The sequence below is a fragment of the Blennius ocellaris genome (assembly GCF_963422515.1).
Source record: "Blennius ocellaris genome assembly, chromosome: 12".
Lineage (NCBI taxonomy): Eukaryota > Metazoa > Chordata > Actinopteri > Blenniiformes > Blenniidae > Blennius > Blennius ocellaris.
This window is the reverse complement of record NC_137661.1, coordinates 20,798,916-20,811,473: the sequence shown is the minus strand read 5'-3', so window position 1 is coordinate 20,811,473 and position 12,558 is coordinate 20,798,916. Positions and strand designations below refer to the sequence as shown.

At 43.1% G+C, this 12,558-nt stretch overlaps 1 protein-coding gene across 1 annotated transcript in view; it reads right to left on the bottom strand.

Moving 5' to 3' along the window:
• Positions 1 to 12,558, bottom strand: part of usp24 (ubiquitin specific peptidase 24) — a gene marked incomplete at its 5' end in the record, with an annotated part of 41,917 nt that overhangs the window by 4,848 nt on the left and 24,511 nt on the right. The window contains 23 exons of the mRNA XM_080506825.1: positions 150 to 239; positions 941 to 1,148; positions 3,257 to 3,370; positions 3,460 to 3,563; positions 5,232 to 5,327; positions 5,473 to 5,623; positions 5,974 to 6,115; positions 6,198 to 6,322; positions 7,097 to 7,311; positions 7,408 to 7,527; positions 8,252 to 8,393; positions 8,485 to 8,567; positions 8,674 to 8,772; positions 8,966 to 9,091; positions 9,219 to 9,338; positions 9,936 to 10,080; positions 10,275 to 10,389; positions 10,480 to 10,671; positions 11,048 to 11,109; positions 11,189 to 11,349; positions 11,451 to 11,521; positions 11,629 to 11,790; positions 11,959 to 12,118. Coding sequence (XP_080362951.1) covers positions 150 to 239; positions 941 to 1,148; positions 3,257 to 3,370; positions 3,460 to 3,563; positions 5,232 to 5,327; positions 5,473 to 5,623; positions 5,974 to 6,115; positions 6,198 to 6,322; positions 7,097 to 7,311; positions 7,408 to 7,527; positions 8,252 to 8,393; positions 8,485 to 8,567; positions 8,674 to 8,772; positions 8,966 to 9,091; positions 9,219 to 9,338; positions 9,936 to 10,080; positions 10,275 to 10,389; positions 10,480 to 10,671; positions 11,048 to 11,109; positions 11,189 to 11,349; positions 11,451 to 11,521; positions 11,629 to 11,790; positions 11,959 to 12,118 — 3,003 coding nt within the window. The remainder of the gene's footprint in view (positions 1 to 149; positions 240 to 940; positions 1,149 to 3,256; positions 3,371 to 3,459; positions 3,564 to 5,231; positions 5,328 to 5,472; positions 5,624 to 5,973; positions 6,116 to 6,197; positions 6,323 to 7,096; positions 7,312 to 7,407; positions 7,528 to 8,251; positions 8,394 to 8,484; positions 8,568 to 8,673; positions 8,773 to 8,965; positions 9,092 to 9,218; positions 9,339 to 9,935; positions 10,081 to 10,274; positions 10,390 to 10,479; positions 10,672 to 11,047; positions 11,110 to 11,188; positions 11,350 to 11,450; positions 11,522 to 11,628; positions 11,791 to 11,958; positions 12,119 to 12,558) is intronic.

The following is a 12,558-nucleotide window of genomic DNA, read 5'->3' as shown; positions in this document are numbered from 1 at the left end:
TTAAATACCTGTAAAGTCTGTCTGACAGTAGTTGAGCATGTGTGTAAAAGGACGTGGATTTTAGGAGCACAAGTGAAAGAGTACTCATGCTTTAATACAATCTGCCCATATTACTGTGCAATACTGAACACGCCGAGTGATCTGTGTACCTGGTTGTTCTGACGATTTGGTCCTAACAGGAAGACGAGCATGCGGCGATACGCTGAGTGTTTCAGCAACAACTGACAAGGACCACAACCCTGTGAGAGAATGGACAAAAAAAATAAAAAATTCAGAAAATGATTTGCAGATTCTTTATTTGTTGCCCTTTTACCCCCCCAGCAGGAGTTTCAGGAGTGAATGTGGTGGAGCCGGGGAACATTCACACCCACACCTCCTTGAACGGGCGATACTGTAGTGAGATTCTCACTGTGGGACATTGTGAACATGAGGTGAATGCAACAGATCCAGGGTGTGCAATAACTGAAGTTAGTACTCAGCTCATTGGACTACTAAAGCCTTTTTAAGCCCAAAACTGTGGTGCTGCGAAAGCAATGAGCACATCGATATCTGCCTGATGAGGACTTTATGATTGAAGAGGATTAATCTGCGCCTGTCTGAATACACCAACATTGTTCTCTGTCCAGCCACACTTCATTGTAAAACTCCACTTTTATAATAGAGTGAAACACAAGCCATTAATTAAAGTCACCACAAAACACTGTTACTCTTCTGTGTCCATTGTTTCCCTTATCCAATGCTTCTTGTAAGCCGCTTTGTTCTCCAGTCAGTAGATATGTAAACACTGCGCTGCCAAGTCGGCGAGGTCATTATTCATGGGAAAGTTGGCGGTCTGCTCGTGAGTGCAATGACTGAACCGGAGTGGATGAAGCCGTTCGGATTCTTACCGGATCAAACGACTCGTTTGCACTGTGGCGTTAACAGAGAAATGCAGATTTACCCTTTGAGCGAAGTTGCTGAAGAGGCTGAAGTACTGCGCACAGTTTTTCACATTCTCTGGGACGTCTTTGTCCAACAAGGAGAGCAGAGCGTCTATCAAGTTGTCCACCCCCGGGTCTCCGAAGTGAAGCGCGCTCTCCAGAGTCTTCTCGAGGATGGCTGCGACGACCAGTCTCACCTCCCTCACGCTGCACTCCAACAGACAGACCCTGAAGAGGACAGAACGTGATAATCAATACCTGCATCACAGCGAATCAGCGTAAATCTAGTAATCTTGAAGCTGTTGCACTTGTGATGTGGTGCATTGTATTGTCAGGATTTCATCTGTACTACTGCTTTTGTCAATATGCTCCTGGTTTAGTGTTGAGGTGTGTTAGTGGATTTTTTTGTAGGGGGGGGGGGGGGGGAATCAAAGACTCTTTGAAGAAGTGATGTATAATTTAATTAAAAAAGGAGTGTTGATTGTGTGACATCATTATTATTATTATTATTAAACTCTGAACATTTCTCTCTCTAATCTGCCGAGTCTGTCTCACACCATGTTTGATTGTTTGTGTGTGAAGGAGTTCAGGCCGGCAATATATAAAGCAAACAGAGGAGAGATCAATAAACTACTCCAGAAAGAAACCCAAGGACATCAGAAGCTGTTGTTAAAACAACATTTAAAAAATGAAGCCACAGGGAGTCTACCGAAAACCAAGTTTTGGGACCCGTTGCTGGTCGTAACAACGTTCGTATATAAATATTGCCAACGCTTGGTATCCCGGGAGAGAATACATCAAAGAAAGGAGGGAAGGTTATAAAACATGTTCATGTGCTGGTAGATTTTGGTCTTGAAACAACGAACAGAGCTGAGAATGACACTGTGTACCTCCTGCTTCTGTGAAGAGGCGTATGGTATGTGAATGGGGGGGGCGGGTGTAGTATTGCCCAAACATCTGATGTTCAACAACCAATCATGTCTGAGGACCATATGATCACCCCATGCTCCAACACCAAGTCGTAGCAGCCAACACCTTTCTCTGGAGGGCACAGCCCTCTGACTCGGCATGCTTACATTCCGGAGACTGACCTGCTCTTTCAGCCAATCAGCGTTCGAGCGGCATGCACACAGGTGCTTTTAATACCCGTGCCGTCAGTGGAGACGCAACTGTAAGTGCACTCGCAGAGGAGTGCTACAGAGGAGCAGAGAGTGTCTGTGTGATGACACCATGTTATACAGTAATGAGGACACTTGTGTATCGTCAGGCTGAGCTCAAGTATGTGACTATATGTACATAAGAGAAGCCTCAGCAGCTCAAGCAACATTTATCAGGCCACATTTGACCCTGAGAGTTAAGTATGCATTGATTAGAGTGGGAGAGCAGCGCTTGGGAGCTGCCAAGTCTCTAGTATCGCATATCACCGGGACAGCTGTGAAAAATACTGCAGTGATTAAACTCAGGCCAAGTCCCTGCAAAAATCACTGTGAGAAAAAAAACCCCCAACACACCAGGTCTATCGTAGATGTTTCTTGAGCCATGACTGGGGTGATTGCACCGTTTCATTTAATCTCTTTGAGCAGCAGCATTTGAGAAAATGACGCATCACAAAGACACAAAAAACCCTTTCTGTAGCACAGAGATTGAAAGATTAAATATAACAACCAGCAGGTCAACACTGGCCCACCAGGAGGTCCAATCCAGCTTGTGGGACGACCTTCCTCCCTTAAAAAAGATTTGTAATTTAGCAGAGCCCGAACTACCTCATCGACAATGAAGCAGGCCTTTACTATCAATGCCATAACACAGCGAGAGTCAACGATTCAAAATTCATACTACCTGAAAAGAAACAACTTTTGGACCTTGAGGCATATTTGGGGAACAAATAAAGCACAAAGTCAAGTAATTCGTTGCATTTTTGGATGCCACTACCGTAAAAATATTTCAGCAAATAAAGGACATCTCACTGTATTTACCAGCAATGGGAATTGTAAAAAACAACAACACAACATTCAAAAGGAGAAACTTATACCTACACGTATTCTGTAAAAATGTTTGAAGGTTTGTCAAATATTTTCAATTGTGTCACTTTTTCAGAATGCAGCTGTACTTCTTTGCTACAAAACAAGGACATTGTAAGTTTTTCCCTACAACTTAAAGGTTAATGTAAACGTTTTTTGGTCCGGTCCACTTAAGATTGAATTCCTCTCTTTGTTGTCCCTCAACTAAAATGGTTTGGACATCCTGTCCCGAATAAGCTCGTATCGCATAAATTGATGAACCACATTGCGGCGGGCGGCTCTGTGGGCTCAGCTGGTAGTTAACAAGTGACTGACCTGGTGATTTCTCGTCCCTCCTGTCCCACCAGGTACTGCACCATCCACTGACACGCTTCACTGCTCTTTGACAGCAACACCTCCACTGTTGCCATCCACTCCTCAGTGTCCACACTGCAGGAGAAACACACATAACACACTTAATGGTGAGTGCCACGACATTCATACTCGGCACATGTGAGTGTGTGACTGCCTGTCCTTACCGGAGTTTCTTTTTGGTGTGCAGGTAGGTGTGGAAGAGGAAATGAACGGCCAGCTGAAGGCTTTCTTTGGCCATGGGCTGATAGCCCGGATGCTTCAGCTTTGTCTGCAAAAAAGTCAACAATTTTTAATATGTGTACATTGATAAAAGAGTACAAATGCTGTATTTGTAAATAGTGCAGAAACATTTATAAAAAAAAAAAAACCCAGCTGATTTCTGAAACTACAGTGTTATTATATATTTAAACCAGCATTGCAATACAGATGCATCTTTAAAAATATTGAATATCACCAAGAAGTACATTTTATTTCACTTCTTTATAAGTGGAAAGGTTTCAAGGACTCTTAAAATACTGATTCTAACAGTTCTGGCCTTTTGACGAGGCCCGTAGAGTCATGCAATGCTCCATTGTTCTCCCTGCAATCGACCTTTGACCTGTTCAGGATTTGCCCTGCATCCATCCAGTCAGCTGATATTGACTCCAGGAGCCAGCAGCCAACTGGATGAAGCAGTATAGAAGACGGATTAACTTATCGGTTAAATTTACAGACAAATTGACAAAAAAAGGGCTTGAAATAATTAAATATGTTATTTATGAACCACATATTTTCTTTGCATTCAAATTTTCTTAAGATGCATCTGTAGTTCAACTGTAAATTTGCAAGACATTACATTATCCCCAGGAATATACATGAAATATGAATAAACAACACAACTAAAGACATAAACAAAACAGTTACTGTGAGTTTTTCCCCCCCACTGTTTTTTGATGATGTAGTAACCATTGGTGGTTGGTTACTTCCTGTCCAATTTTAACCAACAGGCAATTTTTTTGATGCTTTGCAGTGAAGAAGAGTCTGTCCTGAGACGACTTCTGCTTGCGTTCCACCACAACAATGCACTGACTGAAGAAAATTGTCATGCCAGACATTTGGGAATCTCTTTGTGTGGCATTATGTGGTTATTTGTGTCAGCACATGACAGTGTTTTGCCTCTATATTGTACCATTATTGGGAGCAATGCAACATGTTTTAAATATTATTGTGTGCAGGAAAACTACCGGTCCTTGCAGACATTACAGAATATTGACAAAGTGACATAATTAGACAAGGAGTTAACAAAGTGTGGGATGTGTCTCCACTGGGAGGTGCCAAAGAGCTTTCAGGGGCATGAAGAAGTCGAAAGATATCTGCTGGGTCAGAGGGAAACCCTCGGGCAGGGTTGAGTCACTGTGATTCTGATTTCATCTCTGTCAGAAGGCGAATTTATCACATCTACCAATGACTGATAATTAGTGCTACCAAGTTAATGGAGAGAATTAATGAAAACATATGTCAATTAATCATGTTGATTCAAAATCCATGCATTTATTTAAACTCTTCCTTAAAATGCATTTAGTTTAAATACGTACAAGGCTTAATGGCAGTCGGCAATTAGTGAAATTGGGTTTTCCCCCTATTTTATGTTCCTCCTTGCACCGTTTTTGAAAACGGTCTCTTGCGGGCTTCCGGTCACCTATGTCTGTCGTCAAGGTAATTTCCATTATGTTTGTAACAGTTAGAATAGTTGCAGACTTCAGCTGTGCTTTTTATTAACTATGATTCCCATGAGCTCGATATGAATAATGTGAAAAACATTAGCAAGTCAGCTATAAACCACACTTGGTGTGAAATGAGGCATATGCAACGCGACGGTGGGGGTGATTTGTTTCAAATTGTGAGGCAGGCTCATCCCTCAATGGTGTTAAAACCCTGGATTAGACAAATCACATACTGCATTGACTGAGGCCAGGGAGAGGGTGAAGTTGAAGTAGTCGCTGTTGTAGACGTCTCTGTTCCTCATGAATTTCAGATTCTCGTCTCTCACCATCTGCACAACACACAAACACAGAAGTCAAACCCAATCGTTTGTGACAATTCCCTCTCTGTGGCTCACAAACCATTAAGCCGATAATAAAGACCGACTTGCTTCTCTTTGAGCGCTTTATTCCGCAGGCAGCTCCAGGTCACTTTACCTGATAGATGCTGGCGGGCATCTTCTCCACAAACAGACCCTTCTTTTCCCCCTTGCGAACCAGGCGGGTGAGGATTGTGAGGCGATCATTATTAGCTCGCGGTGGGCGAGGAGAGGACTGTGGGGAAACATCTGGGGAGGATGGGGCAGATCTGGGAAACCGACATGACATAGCTAGTAGATGGAACTGATGAAATGGGGCAACATTGAATGCTGTTGTTTTCACAATGATAGCGGCTACATAAGTACAAAATAAACAACATGTAAACATGACCGATAGCTGTGTTGAATGTCAATATTTGTTTTATTGCATTAAATCTGGTAAATGTGTGGTTTTATATGTAGATACAACCAAGTCACAATTTCCCCTCAATATCAATACATTTCCAGAGTTCTGCACACTGCAGCAGGGAAAGGTGACTGATGTGCTCTAAATGATGTTATGACCAAATGCTCACAAAGTGAGTGACGTTGATCAAGTACAAGTGTGAACCTGACTCACAGCGTGAGGTCCTCGGCCTCCTGTCTCATGATGCTGACTCTGCTTTTCTTGGGCAAGACCGGCGAGTTTTGATCGCTGATCTTCTGATAGAACAGCATGTAGGCATTCCAGTATCGCCTCCGCACATCAGGGTACGGATTCGCTGTGGGCACACAGATACATACATAAACTTGAGCAATAATCCACATTCATGCATATGCTGTCTAAAAGGGTTGATGACTTACACTGGTCGTAAACTTTGGGGCGATACTCTCCTCCAAAGCACTCATATTCCAGAGTTTCATCATTCATGTCAAACTCCTCCACCACGTTGTCATTGAACTTGTACCAACGTCCTCGGGCGCTACCACTGCCAGACACACAGACATGGAAGAAAAGCAAAATTTGAGTTTGAGGAAAATAAAGTCACAAGAGAGAAAATGTGATGAATTGCAAGTGTTACAACTGAACTGGAAAAGTCAGCGAGAGTGTAGATAAAATATGTACTTTGTTTTAAAGTTTTGATTTTGCAAGACGCCCATTGCATTCTGGTGACAGATGGACCTTCAGTGCATACCACAGGAGGCTACAGCATGCTTTACATCTGATAAACCTCCCACAGAACAGGTTTTCCACCTGTGACCAATCAGAATTTCTTTTGTTGTCTCGCAACACAAACAAAAACCCTGACCTGATATCAATTATAATGGACTGAGCATTAGCTCTACAGTGTGTTGTACCATACGAAAAGTGTTCCGTGTTGTTTTAATCTTGAGTGAGGATATGAGCAGGAAAATAAGTGAGACTGGGGTGCCAAACGTTAGCGTCTGTGGTCTCTTTCCACTTATCCAGCGAGCATTCCTGCCTGGCAGAGCCAGAACATCTGGAGACACTTAGCAGCTAAACTATGAGCCCACACAAAGCCTGACACTGCATTAATGCGACCCAAGGAGGTCTTCTGATTTTGTCTTAAACTACAAAAACAGTTTATTTTCCTCCAATCATCACTAGATTCAAGAACCTCATATAAAGTACAAAGACACAAAGAAACAAACAGCCAGGGAATTCAACTGAATGTTTCAGTTTCAGAGTGTGTTACCACTTAAAAAAGGAACATAGTATTCTGATGAGTGAAGTGTCTCACCGTCTATCCTTAATGAAGGAGTAGTAGTGTCCAGCGTGCGCCTGTCCACTATGGACAACAACCCCAACGAGCTCATAGTTCTCAGAGATGGTGACTTTCTTTCTGGGTGACCCTCCTGAGGCACCGTCGCCTCTTCCCTCGCCTCCCTCTCCGCTGCAGTCTTGACGAGCCATTCCAGAGACGGTGTACGGCTCCATGTTCAACACCCAGGGGAACTATGCACCGAATAGATGAGGCAGATTTAGAACCATAATTAGGAAAATGCTTCAATAAATGGAGGTGTGGATCACGGGTTCAGAGACACTTCTTACTCTGATCTGTTCGTCATATTTGATGGAGCGTCCACTTTCCCAGTCAAAGCCAAAGCGCATAAGGTGAATGCAGAGAACACTGGGCAGAGACTTGATGCACGTCCTCTTTACAGTGGTCCTCTGTGAAAATTACCAGACATACACTCATGATTAGTACATAAAGGGCCTGATTTACTATGGGTGCCAAATCAAATGTTCACAGAAACAGACTGACCCTTTGGTTTGTGCCTGATCAACTAACAATGATAGTGTGATGAAAGAAGTATGTGATTGTTTTACGTGTGTTACTGCTTCGTCTCCCATGGGGAGACTGGATGAAGAGGTGAATGCCCACAAGCTCAAAATAAAATTTGACAACTTGGTGTTGCACATCTTTAGGGAGAACATCAACAAACATATTTAGATAGAGTGAAAAACAGTCTTGGCTGAAGAAAAAACACAAGAAAACACAGTATAGGAGATAACTGACCTAAGAAGAACTATTTTGTCCACAGGGTCAGCTGATTTGAATCTTCTTTTCAAACACGTTCTATACATATAGAATTATAAACAACCCAACTGCTTCCATATCACACCAAATGTACTACATAATGTAAGGGATACATGTATTTATTAGCATAAACTCCTTTCAGTACTGCAGGATATTCCATTATAGTTCAGGTAACCATGCTGAATATTTAGTGTCTGTTGTTTTGCCGTCTGTCAACCATCCTCAGAGTGTCCCCTTAGTAGATAGGCTTCTACATGTGTTCGTGCACGATCAAATTTGCATTTATTTTTTCAGTAAATCAAGTCTAAAGTTTTCACACAGCAGGATAAAAAGCACACGTCGCAGTATACCCACCTTCTCCTTGCATTTCTCACAGTAGTAGGCATTGCTGCCCTCGAGCACCTCTCCTCTGACAAACTGGTCCAATGAAATCTCCAAACTCTGGCAGGAAGTCACACCGAGGTTCAGCGCCATGAAAGTCTCCTCACGCTCGTATCTGTGAAATAAAAAAGGATGATGCTATGTCAAGGAAAAGAATAAAAAAAAAGTGAGTTTGAAACGTTATTAGGTCAAAAATTCAGGCTCACCGGTGAGGGCAGTCTTTACAGATCTTCTGGTCTGAGAAAATTCCCTGAAATGTGTTTTTAAAGATCTGCTCCCGACCCATTTTCTAGGAGGAAAAGAATTGCGTGAATAATCATATAGTGAAGCAAATAAAAACAAACTTAAGTATTAAACTAGCCAAATGATTTTGTAAACCGATATGTGAGTTATACCTTGAGATGCTCGTCAAGCTGGTCCACCAGGCTGGTGAAGAACTCATACGCATCCTGCTGCTCTCTCACATAGAGCTCTTTATTCCACATTTTGAAGATCTAAAAACACACACATTTACATGAGGATGATCATGATTGTATTTACATATCAGATCAAGTCATGACAAAACAAACAATATGCTTTTGTTGATTGTATTGCTGAAAAGACTCAAAGGCCCTTTAAGGAAACAGTGAATGCATTACACTCAAAACACTCACATACATTTTTTTTTTGTGTAAACTATGTGTTTACCTTCCAGAAGTTCTCGGGTATGTAGTATTGCAGTTTGCTCTCCATCAGGTGTCCAAACAAAGACTGCACCTGGTAGAAGACACTCTCTTCTGGCTGGTCTGTGTCGTCCTCAATGGACAAGAAAGCCTGAAACCAAATATGAACACTGAAGAAACCAACACTGGTTTAACCCTCTCAATAAGAGTCTGCCCACAAATAGGAGACCTCACTGAGTGAGTATATGCTGTCATGAGGGCACAAAAAACCAGGGTACCTCTGGTAGGCCAGGCTGCATGTAAAGTTGCTGGAATACAGCATTCATGTAACACGTAGCTCCGCCGTTCTTCAGTCCAACAAAACCTGAGACAGACCGGCTCTCCACCGGGGGCAGATACTGAGGGGGAGACAACAGGGGGTTACATTACACTAATTCTCAAAAGTATATGCAAAAACAGATTATTATTGTCAGCTGTAGCAGTGGCCGTAACAATAATGGGAGTAATCACATTAACAGTAATAATACTAAAAATGGTAGCAGTAATAATAAGTTTGGTGGTGGTGGTGGTGTTAGATATAGTAGTACAAGTAGTCGTCTCAGTATTAGCAGTGGTTGAAGTAGTATCATTAGGAGTAGAGGAGGTAGAGATAGTAAAATTACTATTAATTAATTGTCATAGCAGTGGTGCTGGTAGATATTGCATTAGTAGTGTTATTAAATGTTAGTATTATTAGTAGTACATGTAGATGAATTCTTAGAGATGAAAGTAATAATAGCTGTATTATTATGGTGGTAGTAGTAGAAATAGTGTTAGTGGTGGTGATAGATGGCGTATCAAGTAGTATTAGTAGTAGTCAGGGTAGAAGTTGTATTATCATCGATAGTAGTATTAGTAGTATTTTAGTATTAGTAGCAATAGTAGAAGTAGTTACTACTACTAGTGTTGTAGTAGCGGTAGAGTTGCAAGTAGCAGTGACAGTATTAGATGCTTACATCGAACTCCTTGCAGATTGAAGGGTCTGACTGGTGGTGCATGGACAGCAGTTCTTTGGTGATGAGCTGCAGATTGGACAGCGAGCTGTCTGCCAGCATCACCAGCACCTCGTATGCTGCCAACCTGCTGCTGGCCGTGCTGCACCTGACAGCACATGCACATGATAAAGTACAACTGTCAACATGAACATTCGGGTCTTTGTCCAAAACACAGTGGCTTTGTGCAATAGTGCAGAAAACAAAAGCCTGACAAAAGAAATGCCTGAAACATACTCAGTGGAACTACAAACAGCGCTTTTATTTATTCATTTATTTTTTAAAGAAGGAAAAACTCCGTACTTGGGGTGGAAGTCGTGACTTGGGGCCGGGGAAGGCGTGGGGTTTGAACTGTTGATGATGATGCGTGAAGCTCGAAACAGGAAGTCATCCAACAGCTGCTGGATGAGAGAGGCACCTGAGGAGAGTTACACAAAGTCAGATTAGAGGCTCCAGGGAGCGTTTGATAGCTGTGAACATGAATGCACGTATTCTTTCAACGGCTCACCGAGATGCTCTTTTTCATTGCCGCAGAGTGAGAGTAACGTCTTGATGAGTCTGAGGTGTCCTGCCAGGAGGATGTTATCCGCCTCGCTGGTCTCCATCTCGGAGCTCCAGCTGGGTTCAAAGTTGTCGAGCCAAGAGATCTCGTCCTCTAGCATGGTGGCTGCACTCACTTTTAGCACCTCCATCTCTGACGCTGTGGGGAGGTCAGGTAAAGTGGAGAAATGCAAGTATGAATTGTTTGATGCACTGCAACCCTGTGATGCTACCAATTGATGCCCTGCTTCCCCAGAAAGCTGTTAACAGGGCTTCATTTAGTTGGGTACAAAAATAAGTTTAACTGCAAAATGTTGCTCGCCACTGAATTTAAAGAAGACAACGGCTATGGTAAGCTTCAATATGGGCCATGAAGTAAATAAAGCAAAGTAGAAATAAATGAAGGAATTCCAGCTATTGTTTTTACTCCTTTACACAATTTATAGGCTGTCAGTGAGTTTTCAGCTGCTACAAATCCCACTAAATGAGCTAACAAGCACGCTACTGGGGTAGTATCATCAACACAAGTGACTCACTGGTTAGGTCATCCAAGAGCTGACATCTCAGGTCAAAGTACTCGGTGCACTGGGACAGCAGCCTGACAGGAAAACAAAACCAAGGTGAGATGTCTGCAGAGGTTTCAGCGATTTTGTATATCCATTGCCTTTACTCAGTACCTCTGGTTGACCCCTCTCATGACAGACGTGGGGCTCCACAGTGGCAGCTGGGCAGTGAGGACGACAGAGAGAAGGAACAAGTTGGGTTTCTGGACATCGGGGAAGGCTGAAGTGTCCGACTGACTCAGAGTGTACAGCTGATCACAAGCTACGCGGCGGATCTGAGGAGCAGAAAACACAGAGGAAAGATAATTACAGGCACTGCTGTGAGAGATAAATTACTTTTGCGCCTCTATTGTCATTTATGGAGTGTGCTGTTTACCTCTCCACTGGGAGACCCCAGCAGAACATCAATAATAAAATCACTGACAGACGGAAGATTGTAAAAAGAACCTGTATAGAGAGAAAATCAAGTTCAGTCTGACAAGCACTGATGATAATGTGCAGAAATGATGACAATATATTGAGCTGTTGTATTTGCACTCATGCACTAGACTTACACAGCTGCTGACAGCGTAACTGCAGGCAGGTAACCAACAGTGACAAAGCCTCTCTGGCAATGATGGCATCTTTAATGGAGACGCTCTGCTGTCTGACACATATCCCAGCATGCAGTGCTGTGGGCGTGGTTTCGCCCTCACTGCTCGAGCTGCAGTTGCTCCCTGCAAAGGCACACAACCTTTTTACTTTCATTTTACCGCGACTGGTTTTCTTATAGTCAAAATGGCGACAGGACATCAGTGAATGACATTAATTAGGAGCGTTACAACTTTTCTGTTTGTGTTTATGCACACTGAAGAAACAAATATACAGAAAGGGGAGTGTCTCACCAGTACTGCTGACCCTAGTGCGTACTCCATGGAGAAGTGCGCCGTGGCTCTCTCTGATTGGCTGTGGGCTCCCAACCAGATCCAGCCGGCCTGCTGCGGCTGCCCAGGTTAGACGCATGAAACAGGCCACGGTAGATGTAAAGTCTCCCACTTCCATGGTCTACAAAAAGGACAGCAATCATTATATTTGAAAAAAAATAAATGCACTGAACTGAATGAACAGTGTATTGGTGGTGGAAACCATTCGGTACTACATCTCGATGATTAGAGGGCTCGTGCACTCTGAACCTCCACAAGGACCATCAGAAGAAAACCCATAGAGGATGCAGAGAAGGAACTAAGCACGGGGAAAGGAAGTGGCGACGCAATAACAGAGACAATGGTGACTAGAGGTGAAGAGGAGTTTCAAGCCTCGTCTCTGATTGGTCATCACGCAAAAATCGCTGGCTAATGAGACGGACGAGCTGGCGGCACTGAAGCCGAGTTAAAGATCAGAGGCTAAATAAATATAGGAGGAAGCTGGAACGGAAGCTTCCAGCAGAAGAACATGAGAGGTCTGGAGCGGCATGAGGACCATCCCAGGCTACAGACAGACCAGCA